The sequence below is a fragment of the Podarcis tiliguerta genome (genome assembly GCF_965153285.1).
Source record: "Podarcis tiliguerta genome assembly, chromosome: 1".
Lineage (NCBI taxonomy): Eukaryota > Metazoa > Chordata > Lepidosauria > Squamata > Lacertidae > Podarcis > Podarcis tiliguerta.
The window spans coordinates 56,454,007-56,470,878 of NC_139534.1; the positions used below are offsets into that span (position 1 = coordinate 56,454,007).

General features: G+C 45.9%; 1 protein-coding gene across 2 annotated transcripts; it reads right to left on the reverse strand.

The window, feature by feature from the left end:
- Nucleotides 1–1,235: 1,235 nt before the first annotated feature.
- VPS37C (VPS37C subunit of ESCRT-I) lies at nucleotides 1,236–11,702 on the reverse strand. Of its 2 annotated transcripts, none has more exons than XM_083455134.1 (6): nucleotides 11,457–11,702; nucleotides 9,131–9,205; nucleotides 5,172–5,288; nucleotides 4,903–5,074; nucleotides 4,243–4,325; nucleotides 1,236–3,550 (listed from the first exon to the last, which is right to left on the reverse strand). In XM_083455134.1, the coding sequence occupies exons 3-6, from the start codon at nucleotides 5,265–5,267 to the stop codon at nucleotides 2,801–2,803; spliced, it is 1,101 nt and encodes a 366-aa protein (XP_083311260.1). In that variant the 5' UTR covers nucleotides 5,268–5,288; nucleotides 9,131–9,205; nucleotides 11,457–11,702; the 3' UTR covers nucleotides 1,236–2,800. The 2 variants fall into 2 exon arrangements, with proteins under 2 accessions (XP_083311260.1, XP_083311261.1); XM_083455135.1 differs by lacking the exon at nucleotides 11,457–11,702 and adding an exon at nucleotides 11,143–11,369.
- Nucleotides 11,703–16,872: the final 5,170 nt, after the last annotated feature.

The window sequence follows — 16,872 nt, forward strand, 5'->3', positions numbered from 1 at the left end:
TTCAAAGGCATTTTAGACATTTAAATGATGCAGAAGCCATTTCAAAGTTTTCAGTTGCAAAGTGAGATAGCAGTTTGAAAGCTGCCAGTGAAATTGTTTGTGAAGTGCAGAGTCACCCCTTATGATGATCCTCACAGTAAAAACCTATAAATAATTGTGGAACTTCAGTATAATTTAGGAAGTTGCCATGCTCTGTGCCTAAATAATAATATTCCCCCTTCCTGATCCAAAGAACTTTTTTTATAAAGGTACTTCTGCAATTTAAAAAATGATGTTAGTATCTTAAAAGATTACCATACATGTAATTACACACATGCTGTAGTGGTTAGTGTGTTGAATTAGTAGAGAGATTTTTGTTCATATCTTCACTCAGCCGTGAAGCTCATTGTGTTGCCTCCAGCTGAGCTATCTGACAGGGTTGTTGTAAGGACAAAGGCAGAGAACCATATGATTTTAAGTTCCAAGGTAGAAAGTTGAGACTAGAAATGCAGTTAAAAATGAAAATGTTGTTTCCCTTTGGAATGAAACTGACTAAACAAAAAAACCTGTTCTGTCCTAGACCATTTAACCACTCCATTGATTTGTATGGGATTACAAAAAAAAAGTTTTATTTAGAAAGCAGAAAAATTGAACAAATAGGCTTACTCTGGCTTTTAGACTCTTTAAGAACCACCTTAGAGCTCTGGTCGTTTTACTTTCTATAGTCAGTTTTCAGAGTACTGTCCATATTTATCTACAAACAGAATTTTTCACATGCAGTCCTCCAGGACCTAATTTTAGTGCATCTAGGACAGCTATTTTCAGAATGTATTCTCTGCAAGTGCTGCCAAGATCTCCTCCTACATAAAATGTATTAATATGTGATGCAAAATTATGTGCATGCAGCCAAAGGTAAGGCCCATCACACTTGTCTTGTATGTGTTGACATGCACTAGTCCATGCAAAAGTGTGTATGAGAGTATGGGGCGGCTATACTCACTTTTGTCATGTGGCCCATGCAGCCCTTGGAGCAAAGAAGGTATATCACCTCTGATCTAGTGTTAGGTTAGAGTCTAACCAAGTATAGATGATAAACCTAATAGATCAAAGTTGGGGAACTGAGAGTTAAAAGTCAGTGCCTTCCATATGAGAGGTTAATTACAGTATGCCGAAACTGAACAACACTAAATACATCAATAAGGAAAGGGCAAATGGATGGTAGAAATTGCAATGGACAAGATAGAGGAAACATGGTGTTGAAGGATGTTGAGAAGGGCAAAGTTTATTAGTCCATGGGGAAGAAAGATGCACAAATGGATCTCTTAAGTAGGGCACAGACACAAGAAACAGTCAGATACGACAAGGAAACATATGACTCTTTGAGATGAAAGGTGAAAGGCCTTATTGACACAAACTAGAAGTCAAAGGAAAGATGTTTAGCAAGCAAAAAAGAAGCATCAATATCAGATATCAATCACCACAACTCCATTTCCAAAAGTCATAAGCTTCTGTGCAATTCATCCAAGTTTTATTACCATAATTAATCACAGATATGGAATTGCTTCCATCAAATTCCAGGCGCGTTCTACCGGGTCAAATCTATTAGTAGTCTATTTTTAAAAAATAAATTATGGGCAAGCAAAAGGATAAAGTGCTTAGCAAAGCTATTTTGATCAACATTAGATTCCCTCGGTTTCCTCAGTTGGTAGCCAGTGTTTCTTCTTGTCAACTGAAGTGGGGCAACAAACAAAGGAGGGAGAGGCTTTCATTATCAAAGTCCTCTCTTCCACCAAGAGGTTACTGGAAAAAAGGGCAGCCACAGAGGCCTACATGCTTCAGTGAAGCAAACTACAATCAACAATGGAAAGAGGAACAATAGCATTTTGTCCATTATTCCCATGTATAAAAACGCAGAGCGATTTGACTTTCTATAAAAGTCAAACTTGCTGTCTTATTGTTCAACGAACCGTTCCAAGATCCTCTAGCTCACACCTTCCACATACTAATTATTAGTACAACTAATACATCCACTGTTTACCCTCAGAAGGGAGGATAAAGACAAATAAGCCATGATGAAAACACACTAGAGGAAAGGAACATGCAAACTAGCTAACCTCTATGGGAACGGCCACCACAGACCGACTGATGGACATTTGACTGCAGCTGAGGCTAGGTGAGGGAGCTTTTCATTCTCCATTTGTGTTAGCTGGGCTGTGCTTTCTATCTACTGTCTAGTAAATAGTAAATGTTCTTGGTGCCAGGAGAAATCATACATTCATTCATTCCTCTTCTGGAAAACATGCTCTTCTCATCAGAAATGCTGACCTGATTTCTCCATCATGAGTTTTGTGGAAATTATAAAGTGAGCAGAATTCATTTTATTTATGTATTATAGATACTCTAATGTAGTAAAGTAGAAAAGAACACACACAGTCATGAGCACACCAACACACGCACAGGACCAGATCCAAGCTGCGGCCAGTAAGCGGCTTACTTGGAACAATGCCAGTATACGTCAGCTAAGTGTCTGGGCCTAGATTTGTATTTTATACTATGGCTTGGACGGACTGCTTAGTCAGTACAGCTGGCCACTGAAGGCTGCCAACAGTCATTGCCTGCTGATACTAAGGAAATGGAACCATCCCACACAGCCGTTCCTTTCCAACTCTTACAGCATCAAACCATACATGCCATCAATATAATGCTTACGGAAGTATGTCTCTCAAGAGGATGCACCCAAGTTTTCATCTTGGGCTTCAGTAGCTAGCAAAAATCAATTCATCAGGCTGCTATGAAAAAGAATACTGTCTGGGAACGGGGACTAGTATCCTGGCCAAGAAGGGCCCTGAGGGGGCAGGGGCGGTGGTGGTGGATACCCAAACGGTGGGCTTGGACCTGTGGGATATGGAGGCTGGGAAGGGATGGGGTAGCTAGGCACTGGAGGCTGGGTAGGATAAGGGCACTGGGGCCTTCCCGCTGGTGGAAAAAATGGAGACTGTGGGTATCCTGGTCCTGTAGATGGAGCCCTAACGGGGGGCTGAGGGTATCCTGGTCCAGAAGGGGGTGCTCTGGAGGGAGACCAAGAGTACCCAGAGGATGCAGATGGGTCTCCTACCTGAGGCTGGGGTAATGAACTGCTAGAAGAGACAGGTGGGTACCCAGGACCCGAAGGTGATCTAGTCGGAAATGGGGGTTGGCTACTTGGCTGAGAGGAGGTGACATGTCCCACCATAACAGGTGCTCCTGCAAAAGAAGCTGGCTGGAGAGCTCCGTGAGCTGAAGGGCCGGTGGGCATGCAAGGGGTTAGACTGTAAGGTAAAGGATAGGGTAGTCCCCCAGCCAGGCTATTCTGCGGCTGCTGGTTTGCAGGCCCAGAAGGCATCGTGGAAGGATGCTGGTGGTTGAACGCAGAGCTTCTGGCTGGCTCTTGGGAAGACTGAGACTTCCTCAACACTTCCTGAAGCTTCTCCACTTTCACCCGCCGTAGATGGGACAACTTCCTCATGGAGGAAAACTGCTCCAGGAATGTCTCCAGAGGCACTTCGCCCTCCAGGAACTTTTCAGCCATCATCTGCAATGTAAAAAGACAATTAAACCAGGGCTTTCATTTGCAGTAAGGAACAAGGTTCGCTTCTGCGTTCTTCATCACAGCATGCACATTCCATCTCCCAATGACTACTCACAGTGAAAAAGACTGGGCAGGGGGTGGGGGTGGCGAGAGAAACTGGATTGTCTCAGGCAACTTGTCCATTGCTCTAGAACAACGGTGACCAGATTCCCACAAGTCCACATATGAAATAGTGCCCCTCAAGTGCGTTTGCAGCCCTCAGTACCTTGGCACCGTTTTGCATCTAGTCTACCATCCTGGGAAGCAAGAAGGTAAAATACAGAGAGAGAGCCAAACACAAGGGCAGGCCAGAACCTAAGCCTCAGTCAGGTTCCTTTGCTCTTTTGCCACCGCACTGGAGTGCCATAAACTCTTGACGCTTGCGTGGTTTATGGGGCCCATGCTGCTGATTGGCCACCCACTCTGGCAAATAAAACAAGCTCAGTAAAACAAAACACATGAACTACATTATGATACGGTTCTCATGCTGGCTTGAATTTAGGATGTGAGAAAGGAGAGGTGACACAGTCCTGGCCGACCATCTGGGTGTATGAGGGTCAGCCTGGAGAGAGGTGAGCTCAGAATAGATCACCGGTATTAACAAACAGTATCAGACATGAGTCTTGTTTCCTCTTGAGTTGAAATCATAGGCTAACCTCAGATTCTTCTTCGATTTTCTGCCCTTCTACCTCCAGAAGATTTAACAGGGTGCCAGGCTGCATCGCTGCTGAGAATTTTTCTGGTGGGATGGGGAAAGAATAAAGAAGGGTGATTAAAAATGCCGTGCAAAACAAGCACGTCTCCTTCCCTCCATCTCAGTGACAATGTCAGTTCTTGACTCTGCACAAGCAGATATACGTGAAGAGTGCTACCTCTGAAGGCACAGCTCCCATTGCTTTCAGAGCTGCCACCACACAACTATCCAGCCACAACTGAGAGAGGAAGGTTGGGGAGATGAAGAAGAACAGAGGTCTCTGTTGCCTATATACAGGCACATCGCTTTCTATGGTTATCCATAGCATTGAAACTATGGTGCACCATCAGTCTGTTCAGGCAGCTAGAAGGCTCAGAAAAGAGGGAACCAAAATATTTTCTCATAATTGACCCTCCCTCCTTGATGACCATCCACATTTGCAATGGGAGAGGTGTCAAGAAACAGGAGCTATTTCCAGATCAGGAGTGGCTAACCCTAGGGTTCGCCTGCATACATCCCAACACAGAAGAGGAATCACAAGAAGTAAATCTAGTTATTGGGGGGGGGGGGGAGAGAAGCCTACTGATGCCCCATCCTGGGCTGAGGAGATCTGAAACGTTACCCAGTTTTGCCTTTTGCTCCTGGCATTGCTCGACCAGCTTCTGCAGTTCTTGATATTTGTCTGAGAGGTTTGCACGTCCTGTTTCGAGGGGTTCCTGAAACTTCAGGTTCCGCTCTGCCAGGCTGCGATTTGTGGCCAAAGCCATCTCCCTTTCCAACTGGACATCCTGAACCTGATAAAGACAGGCCATTGTTAGGGAAAGGTGGCTCCCCTTAAGCCCCCCCCCCCTTCCAGTCCAATCCTTCTGATGCATTCTAATGTATTCTAACCTCATTAGACTCCAGTGCCAAGCGTTCAATCTCCTCTGAATTGTCCTGCAGCTCCTTCAGCTCATCCACAGTCTTGTCTCTGAATGCCATCATCATTTAGGAGGCTCATTAATACCTCTGAGTCAAAAGAGAAAGCACAAGTAATTAGCAAATTTTATATCCCATGCTAGGCATTCCAATCCTTTCATGTGTTGCTAATAAAGGTCTTTACCACCCATGTACTGTTTATATGACTGCAGGGTGACTCTATCATTTTCATGGTTAGTTTATAGAAGCTCTGTTTCCACATAAGGCAAAACCAATGCACAGTGGCACACCACGATCATACTCATTCCTCCCTCCCTCATTTTGGCAAGTTGGATTTAAGAGTATACCTGCCACATGTGAATGTTAGCCCAATAATGCATGATATTTTTCTTCCAGATTTAGTAGGGAAGGCCCAATGCATGTTGCACTTTCTGCATGCACGTGCCAGTTAAGACATTGTCATTTTGTACATAGTGTGTTCCTTTGCACAATAACCCTGTGTTTAAACTCTGTAATCCATCCTCATCCTGCTAATCCCCACCCCACTGTTCGAAGTAGCAGGGTCTGCATGGAAATCTGCAACGTCTCTGCATCACTTTAGGTGTCAGATACACTCAGGCAGCCCAATAACGGAAAAGTTCTATGTGTGAAAGCATGCAAAATTAGGAAACAGCAAGCATAAGAAACCACCCGATTCAGAAGCATGCTGCCTTACCCAGTATCAAGAAAAACAGTGTGTGTGTGTGTGTGTGTGTGTGTGTACACATGAACTATTTGTATATACAATATTATATCATTTGTATCTGAGAAACTCACAACCATTCTGTAACTCACTCTCCCTTTGTTTGAATATCTAGTCTAAAAACGGCTCGCCTTTGTTTTGGAACAATGAGGCATTAGGCAAGCTCTCTCTCCATACTTCCTGCTCATTTAGCAACAGTCAGTGCACAATTGTTGGCACAAGGCCTGATTCAGATACTGCTCTTGTCTGCTTAAAAGTATTTATTTGATTCTCTTTATGAATCACTTCTCATAAAATATCTCAAAGTGATTTCACAGTAAAAAGCATCGACAACAAAACCAAGATTGTATCTCAAGACAACTTGCATATCTAAAAACAATTTCACATCCAGCACAGATACAGAGTTGGATGAAGCTGGTCAAAAAAGAAAAGGTCTTCAGAAGGCACCACAAAGACAATTGTCTTATATTTAACAGAAGTGAGCTCCAAAGGGCAGCTCTTGCCACACTAAAGGTCCAATTCTTATATTATAAAGAATGGACTTGCTGCTGAGATAACATCTGCAGGAGGCTCTCTCCTGTGGAGCACAGAAGCCAACTGGGTGCATAAGGGGTATACAAAAACAATCTCTTCTGAAAATGAGGATTTAAAATCACCCCTGTTAAGTAAGGCCAAATCAGCAACCAACTCAGGATTGCAATGGAAACAAATTAAGTGGAGGCACAACACCCAATACAAGGGCAGGGGATAAAGCAATTATCATCTCAAATACTTTACACAGAATTACCGTATTTTTCGCCCTATAGGACGCACCGGCCCATAGGACGCACCTAGTTTTTTTTTTGGGGGGGGGAATAAAGGGAAAATTTATTTCCCCCCCAGGTTTGCGCAGCCATCCCCAAGCTAGAAGAGGGAGACGGAGCGCTCCGTCTCCCTCTTCTGCCTTCAGGGACAGCCTCTCTAGCCTCCGTGGGGCAGCGGCTTGCCCCACTGTCCCCCGAGTTTGTGGGGCTGGCGGGGGGGGGGAGAAGCAAGCTTGCTCCCCCCCGCCAGCCTCCAGATCAGGTCGGGGAATAGCGGGGTGGCGGCGCTCCGCCTCCCCGCTATCCCCTGAGCTTGTAGGGCTGGCAGGGGAGAGACGCAAGCTTGCTTCTCCACCCCTCCGCCAGCTTCCAGATCAGGTCGGGGAATAGCGGGGTGGCGGTGCTCCACCTTCCCGCTATCCCCCGAGCTTGTGGGGCTGGCAGGGGGGAGAAGCAAGCTTGCTTCTCCGCCCCCCCCCCCCGCCAGCCTCCAGACCAGGTCGAGGAATAGCGGGGTGGCGGCGCTGCGCCTCCCCGCTGTCCCCCGAGCTTTTGGGCTGCAGGCTGCTGCCCGCAAGCCTTGCGAGCCTGCGGGACCTCCCGCTGGGCTTGCAAGACTTGCGGATAGCTTCCTGAAGCCTGGAGAGCGAGAGGGGTCGGTGCGCACCGACCCCTCTCGCTCTCCAGCCTTCAGCGAAAGCCTGCGTTCGCCCCATAGGACACACACACATTTCCCCTTCATTTGGGGGGGGGGGGGAGTGCGTCCTATAGGGCGAAAAATACGGTACTTCATATTACAGTGGTACCTCGGGTTAAGAACTTAATTCGTTCTGGAGGTCCATTCTTAACCTGAAACTGTTCTTAACCTGAGGTACCACTTTAGCTAATTGGGGCCTCCTCCTGCTGCTGCTGCCGCCTCACGATTTCTGTTCTCATTCTGAAGCAAAGTTCTTAACCTGAGATACTATTTCTGGGTTAGTGGAGTTTGGAACCTGAAGCGTCTGTAACCCGAGATATCACTGTATCTTGTTGTTGTTAATTTGATTTATTAGTCACTCAATGCAAAAAACCTCTCTAGGCAGCTGAATTCATCTAACAGCCCCATAGAAGGAAGCCCCGACACAAGGACTTCTGGCTTTCCTCCACTCTCTGCCCCAGTTGGGAGAACTCCAAAACAGTGAGCAAGGGGAGGATTGTTCCATTTAGTAAATTGCAATGTTTGCGCAGATGGTACAGCTGGATGAGAGTGATGTTGAATTCCACCCAATCAACCTATAGTCACTCCCCACTGCCAAATTAAGAGTGAAATTAATAAATTATTTTAACTCATTCCAAGTTTCTTAACAGTTCCTAGCTACCAGTGTCTGTTAATATCAAAGGATCTGGTGGTTCTTTTTCCTTCCTTAGTTAAGTGAGTGAGTCCACCTTACTCTTTGTTTTTTGTTCTGATCAGAGGTGGGAACAACTCTTTCCATTTCCTTTCTTTACTCGGTGTTTTCCAAGGGAAAGCATAATCTGTGTCTGAGTAATGCTATCTCAGCATCTCTAGCAGTCATGTTGGGGCTTCATAATCTGCTGACTGCCAAGTGGTGCTTTTCTCATCATCTTGTCAGCCAAGATGTATTACAAAGATTACTTAGTCACACTGCCACAGTTTCCCATTGCATGTGCCCATTGTGGCTGATTCTGGGATCAACCAAACTCAGTAGCCCTATGGGTCCAGATTAACACCTGACTTTTCAACAGTTTATCAGATCCTTCAAACATAGTTTCTCCCCCTCGCTGTCCCACCACATCTACTCTAGTTAAAGACAAGGGATGGAATTCAACATCACACTTTGATGCCTGTCAGTGCAAGTACTGCAGCAATGCCCCGCCCATCTGGCTCAGCTGCCCCAGCCACTCTGGGCAGCTTCCAACACATATAAACACACTTTTTAGGATGGAATGGGGGTGAGGCATGATGGAAGTGAGGACGCAGCAGTGCCCACCGGCAGAACCCATCTGGCGCTTCCACCCATGTATCAGCAACAAAACAATACCCCTCTTTTCCCACTGTCACATAATAGTTTGGTCCTTATTTTCCAAATATTCTGTTCAACACAAGGGGTGGCATCCAATGCTGGGTCCAACAACACAACATATTCCTGTGAGCACAATGAAGCTTCTTCTCCTATCCCCTCCGCCTCCCCACATCCCAAATCAGCTTTGGAAAGTTGCGGAGAGCACAGGGGGAGGAGAGAAAATGGATGCCATGCTGCACCAGTTGAATTTCGCCAAGAGCACTGGATACTAAGACTGGATAGTTTTAGCCTTTTCTAAACCAAAATTTGCACACAGCAGGTGGAACAAACAACAAACTGGCAAGGATCATAAGCTGTTACTACCTGGTAGTAGCTCTTCTACCTCTTGTTGAAGCAAAACATTTCACAGGTTTGGTTCTGAGGATCCTGCATCAGTATCTGCAAGAGAATTTAAGTCAACCTTGTTAGCCTACCTGCCTCCAAAACCCAATGAATTAAGTGCTTCTGTGGGAGGGAAAGCGATTTTAGTTTCAAGATTAGTGCCACAATTTGAGCAGCTGGGGGCACTAGACATATTCAATTTTTACTTGTACACCTAAGATGCTATTGAGTGTACGCCCCCTTGAGCATACACTCGGTAGCAAATCATTTCCCCCTCTGTGTAATGTATGAAACTGCCTGTAAAATGCGTAATGTGCTCAATGACACAGGTAAGCACTCTTATTTAGCAAGTCTCTTAGTGAACTCTGGGGGCCAGCCAGGAAGCATTTGTTAGTTAGCAGACTGGACCAAATAAATACTCCACATCTTTCCAGGGTATCTTTGTACTTGTTTATACGGTTTATCCCATGTATGCCAGTTCTTGAAAGGTGTGCACATATGCAGGCAAGACTCAATTACATCAGCATAATGGAAACTGTGCTTTGCACATGTCTTTACAGGTCATCCACGTGGGTTGTCACAGCTACAAAGCTGTTCTCTGCAAGTGGCAAAAACAGAGAACATTCCAGTAAGTCTAGAATGTGAATAAGCATTAGCATGAATCCTTGCTGTGTGCCAATACTGGACACAAATATAACTATCAGCAAGAAAACCTAAAAAGCACTAACAAAGTTGCCAGAATCATATCTATGTTGCATTCAGGAGTGGGAAGACAATAGATGGTCAGTTGTCAATGACAGGTGAGGCAGCATGAGATTTGCAAGGAAAATACTAGCTACAGAGGAAGTTGATGTTTGTTCACTGGAAAGCCAGTAGGAAACGTATACCAGGGGGTAAGGTAAAAGGTAAAGGTACCCCTGCCCGTACGGGCCAGTCGCGACCGACTCTGGGGTTGCGCGCCCATCTCGCTTAAGAGGCCGGGGGCCAGCGCTGTCCGAAGACACTTCCGGGTCACGTGGCCAGCGTGACGAAGCTGCTCTGGCGAGCCGGCACCAGTGCAGCACACGGAAATGCCGTTTACCTTCCCGCTAGAAAGCTGTAGGGACGCGGGTGGCGCTGTGGGTTAAAGCCTCAGTGCCTAGGGCTTGCCGATCGAAAGGTCAGCGGTTCGAATCCCCGCGGCGGGGTGCGCTCCCGCTGTTCAGTCCCAGCGCCTGCCAACCTAGCAGTTCGAAAGCACCCCTGGGTGCAAGTAGATAAATAGGGACCGCTTACTAGCGGGAAGGTAAACGGTGTTTCTGTGTGCGGCTCTGGCTCGCCAGAGCAGCAATGTCACGCTGGCCACGTGACCCGGAAGTGTCTTCGGACAGCGCTGGCCCTTGGCCTCTTTGAGTGAGATGGGCTCACAACCCTAGAGTCTGTCAAGACTGGCCCGTACGGGCAGGGGTACCTTTACCTTTACCTTTAGAAAGCTGTACCTATTTATCTACTTGCACTTAAGGGTGCTTTCGAACTGCTAGGTGGGCAGGAGCTGGGACCGAAAGACGGGAGCTCACCCCGCCGCGGGGATTCGAACCGCCGACCATGCGATCGGCAAGTCCTAGGCGCTGAGGTTTTACCCACAGCGCCACCCGCGTCCCTGGGGGTAAGGTAACCGATAAGCAAAAAGTTCAAAAGTAAAAGATAACTTATTATTTATTCAGTTTATACACATGCATTTCTGGTACCGCAGTTAACTTTCCCCATCTTTAACCACAATCTCAGAGGCAGCCAAAAGGGGGTGGGGGGAAGGGCACACAATCATTCAATCAGATTTGCTACATGAAAATGAGCAGCGTCCCTTTCCCTTTTAAGCTGAGCCAGAGATTCACACTAGGATCTGATTTCAGTGCCTTGAGTATCCCGCCCCACAAAGTTACAAAGTGTTGCTGTAAAGAAAGCACACATCTTTGAGCATAAAGGATGCTGCCCCTAGCCAAACCATCCCATAATACCTAAGAGGAGGAGGAGGAGAGTCCCCTCTCAGGGAAGGCGTGGCTCCCAGAAGAGCACAGGACCCAGTTCCCTCTCTTGCCATTTCAGAAGCCAAGCGATTACCACCCTCCATCGCTCAGATCCACGGGGCAGGGGGTGGGATCCTGCCCACCGGGAGCAGGTGGCGGGGAAGGTGCCGCCCGCACAGAGGACTCCTCTCTCACACCTACACACCCTCCACTCGAATGAAGCGAGAGGACGCAGCTCGACTCTTCTCGCGAGACGGCGCGAGGAAGGGTTAAGTGATAAAATTCCCGTAAGGGTCGCGATTTACCTGCGATGATCCGGAGGGAGGAGAGGGGGGGAGTGAAAAGCGGAACAGAAGAGGGAATCCCTAGCCGCCGAAGTACTTCCGGCTTCCGGTGGAGATCCGGAAACTGTGTGCGCTCATGAACCAAGAAGGGAGGGATTAACTCGAAGTTCATTCCTCCCCCTCCCTAAAGGAGGGGAGGTGGTATGTTCCACAGGCAGAACCAATGAGAACGGCGTGCGGCACCTCCACCGCGGCCATTTTGTCGGCTGGGGGAAGCCGCGCGGCGGGCTGGGGCGTCCGTCGCGGGGCGAGAGTGGGCGGAGTTTCCTCGCCCTCGCACCTCCCCGAGGGGTCGAGGAAAGGGCGGGTCATACGTGGCGGGGGGGCGGAGTCGTGACGTAAAGTCTCCTCCCCCCGGCCGCGTGGCAGGGAGTTGCGACGGATATTTCCATAGGCTCTCTTGGGGAGGCTCTGCTACCTAAGCTGAAACCTGTTCGGGCATAGCTTTAGATTAGTCTTCTATTTTATTTTAAAGCATCGAGCTGCAGAAATCCATATAGGATCCCTTCGTGCATTATTTAGTTTCTCTCCATGCGGGCACCCATAAAACGCCTTAGGAGGCATCTTGCAATACTGGAAACTCAACAGTCTATTAAATGCAAATCTTCTGCACACCTGTTGGCTTGGTTCATTATTTCTACAACTTAGGTGTGGTCCTCTTGCTTTGGTTTGGTTTTTAACCGATTCTTCTTTCAGATAACTAGAAATAAACGCTTGCTTTCTTTACATATCATCACTTTATTTCAAGTCGACTGTTCTGCTCAGATGTGGTCCAAGGGGCAGCAGGAGCTGTCCACCTAACAGTCTCCAGTTCCCTTCTGTCAAGACAAGCATCAGCTAAGAAAAGGTGCAGCCAGCCAAGTGCCAGCCCCAGCTCTAAATTAGTACAGCAACCCTGAAGGCGAAAAAAAGCCCTAAGCTGAGACAACATCAATGGACACAAAAGTTGTGTAGAAACTCCCATTTACTCTGCATCCAGTTAGCTTGGGAAGAACATTTGCCACAAGCAATGTCCATCCTGCTGTTTCTGAGGAAACTGTGTTTTGATGTGTTTCCCTCAAACCAGATTTGATATGAATTTAGAAAAACAATGACTTGGCTGAGTTATTAAACCATGGGAAGCTGTGTCCAACACATTTCTACTCCAAGTAGATGCACTAAATTTATTGGACGCAAGCTAATAGTGTCAGTTGATTTCAGTTTTGTTGGGGTTTTTCTGCACAGCAAAAACTAATTACCTTTAGTTTATATTGCATAAAAGAAAAATTTCTATGACTTTCCAGCACAACAGTATTAAAAACAAGCTGGTACTTGGGACAAGTGTCCAGTTTTTTTTTTTAAATTTTTTAATCACCAGCCATTAAAATAAGACTTCCCCTAAGAGGCTTTTACACATATATCTACTAGCTTTATAAGATAAAAATACTAATGTGAATAGCTTCTTCCACCATTTGGTATTTCAGCTGTAAAAGACAAATAACAAAATGCTTATTAACCTGCCCAGCTGCTTCTTAATACTTCCTCTAGAGCTATGCCAGTGCTAAGAGACAGGTGAGGTAGGAAAATGCATTATGATAATCCATGTCTACGAAAAATTATATAGTTGTTTAGCTCTTTGACATCTGCCAGGAGGGCATTCCACAGGGCAGGTGCGACTACTGAATGCCGCATCAAAAAAAGGTCTGTCACTGGGAGTCACCCACTTAACCTATGAATTTGAGCACGGCCACTGATGATCTCCATACATGGGCAGGTTTGTGCCAGAGAAGGTCATAGGCATCCTAGGCATCTGAGCATGGTAAGAAAGCAATTAATTGTTTCATGGCAGAACACAGTTCATGCAAACACGTACCCCATATAGAGAATATCTAGGGAGCTGATTTGGAGATTGATTCAGATTGCATATGATTATGACAGACCCATTTATTTAAACCCAAGTCAGTGAGCACATACAAAGTGGAGGGGGTGGAGCTCATTTTTCTTCAAAGAAAAGGGGAGCACAAGAGTGGGGGGGAGCAGAACCCACCCCCTTGGACAGCTTACTTTCCTGCAGTTCCATTTCCCCCAGAAATGGAAGTGAGCCAAGGGAAGTGGCTTGGGGGGCAGGATCCGCTCTCTCAGTACAGCTAGTTCACAAAGTATGTGCAGCAGAATGCTGCAGCCCATCCTGGTCATCTGCTATCAGTCTACCAACCTGATATTGACTAGCATGGGCTATGCAGTCCACATAGCCAACTTTTCAAAGTGTGTATGGAGCTGGTTCTGGGTTTCCTGCCTTTTGCATGGTGCTGGATACAGTATTTAGCATTGGAAGAGTTAACCCCCTAGATATTCATACCGTAACAGGATGCCGAATATAGTGTTTCCATGTGGCTCAAATGACCTGCTGTAGTTAGCATTTAGCTGGCAACACTTTCCATTGACCACTGTTAAGATATTGGGACAAACATCCAGGAGCTGTTTGGAAACCACCTTGCACCACCTGTGATAACAAAGCAAGAATGCTAACAGACATTTCTACAGTAGCCAAAATTATTCAAGTCCTTGCCTTGGGTCATGTAAAGCAAAAGATTTAAGGAACTCAAATCCATTTAGTTTATCAAAAACAGAGAAAAGGTTCAGAAGTCACTTGATTATAGCCATATACCTTCAGTGGAAAAATACTGGGTACTAAAAAGTGCTCTCTAATCAAGAGGGAAAGGAGTGGCAATAACCAATGACTAGCTTCCAAATTCCAATAGGAAAGAAAGTGCATGTTTTTTAACCATTAGTGAACACTGCTAATTTAATGGTGGACACTTTATCACTGGCAGTCTTCAAACAAAGCAAGAAAGTTTATTTCCAAGTAATACAATTTGACGAAACTCAATGTGGTATTCATTTACTTATCTTACTGGGGAAATCAAATTAAAGCATTCCCAGTAAAGAATTTAATTTAGACTGAGCTACCTTCAGGGACTCTTTCATTCTATGATTCTGGAGTCTGGCCAGGAGAGGAACCGGAATAACTGCTGAAGATTACCTTAGTAGTTCTGGCAAGTATCTCCTTGGTTAGGTGGCAGGTGATGTGCTGCTATCAAAACTGAATAGAGTGGCTAATTTATCTCAACAGCTGGCCTATTTTGCTGCGTTTGTGCGTTTCCTCACATTCAGAAGCCAGACAAGTCTTAGTTCATCAGTGATGGGATACATTCTCCACAGCACCTGAAGGCAGCAGGGAGGTGTGAGGCAAGCTGAATGCATACACAGCCACAGTATGTCTTCAAACACCTTGCTACCATTCCTTGCCCACCAACACCTGCTGCCTGAGGCATGTGCCTCCTTCTGCCTAATGGAATAATGGCTCTAGCATACCTGAAAGAGGGGTGATATCTCTACCCCTCCCCATATGAGGGTGTTTCTGTGAACAAAGGGGTGCGGGTGGCGCTGTGGTCTAAACCACAGAGCCTAGGGCTTGCCAAGCTCCCGTTGTTCGGTCCCAACTCCTGCCCACCTAGCAGTTTGAAAGCATGTCAAAGTGCAAGTAGATAGATAGGTAAACGGTGTTTCCGTGTGCTGCTCTGGTTCGCCAGAAGCAGCTTAGTCATGCTGGCTACATGACCCAGATGCTGTCTGCAGACAAATGCCGGCTCCCTCAGCATATAGAGCGAAATGAGCGCCCAACCCCAGAGTTGTCCGCGACTGGGCCTAACGGTCAAGGGGTACTTTTACCTTTACCTGTGAACAAAAACTAAAGGAGACTGCAATTTGTGTTTGGAGTCAGACAGAGTCAGGGTCTCTGGAAATCATTTTGGATTCCTGGCTGTCTCTTAAGAGATATGATTTGGGAGAAGTAGATTTTGGCTGGCTTAGCCTCCCCCTATGCTCAGTTTAGTTCTCGAAGTTACCAACATGAGTTTGACCAAACTGCGGGACGCAGTGGAAGACAGGAGTGCCTGGCGTGCTCCAGTCCATGGGGTCACGAAGATTCAGACACGACTAAACAACTAAACAACAACAACAATGCTCAATTTAAATATTTGTAAATAAATGCAAACAAGTATACAAAGCCATAATATATGCCCCCTGCATCATTTCCTTCAAAATGAACCAAACCTGGGTGAGTGGCTGCACCCCTGGAACTTCTCACTGCCCAAAGAACTGGAGTGTACCTAACACTATGGTTACTAAAGGGGATCTCACCTCCATCTTCAGGTTGGCTGGTAGGCTTTCCGGCTCTGTTTTATTCAGTAAAGAGGTGTAAGCTGCAATCTACTGTGCTGAGGTTATGAGTGAGATGGGTGTCTCTTCTCCCCAGCTATCAATACTACAAAGAATAGGAAATGCACTTATTTCCCCAGTTCAGTTTATGAAGCAACACACAAATAAATTGACCAGATCGAAATCCTACTAATTTGCCCTTGTATGTGGGTAGAGCTTATTATATTTCTCTTTTCCCTGCTCCTGTTTCCTTGCTCACATCCTCTGGTTCAGAAGTTGACTGTCACTTGCTCTTGTTTATACTTTATGCACAATAATGCAAATGTCCTCGATGAGCTACCATGAGAAGTATAATAGAAAATGTAAAAGAAGCCTCTTTACAAGCAAGTGCAGTTGCTACTCATAGATTGTGCTCACTCAGTTGTGCAGTACCTGTTAGAATGGAAGAATTTGGGAGGGACAAAGCATCACCAAACCAGGCCATGCAAACCAAGGGACTATGAGAGCAAGCAAACATTGAGGATGCCCTGAGAAGTGGGAGATTACAGCTGTCCAACAATAAACATGTAAACAATGTGGGTTAATACTACATTAAACATGATTGAGCTGGTGGCACCTTTTCCATCCGTCATATACACATTTTAATATAAGACCTTGTTGGACAAGTTAGCATTGTCACAATTTTGGCAATGCCATAAAATCTAACTGATGCATGTTCTCTATCTAGGTAGGAGCTGTAACACCTGCCCTGTCAACTAGGCTCATAGTTACCCAAGGGCATTTTCAGACAAGCAAGTGGAAGAAGAGTCAAATTACTAAGGAACATTACTAGGTCTACTTCTCAAGCAGCAGATGAAGTGATCATTCTCTTCTTGGATTGCACCATTTCAAATGGGACTCTCAATATTAAACCCACACACATAGAAAACTGGCATGTCAGGGAGAAGCCTAAATTACAACCCTTTTCCGGGGCATTTATTGTTTGATCAGAGCCTTTACTCTCTTTTTTTAATGAAGGAATGTTATATCATGAGAATCTTCCCCAACCCCCAGTCTAGATACAGATTTACCAGGTCAGCTGATGTTTGTGACCTGAGATGCACAGGATTGGAGGCATTAGATGCCAAGAAATTAAAACATTTCTAACAGTAACTATTTATCAGTTTCACAAATTTAT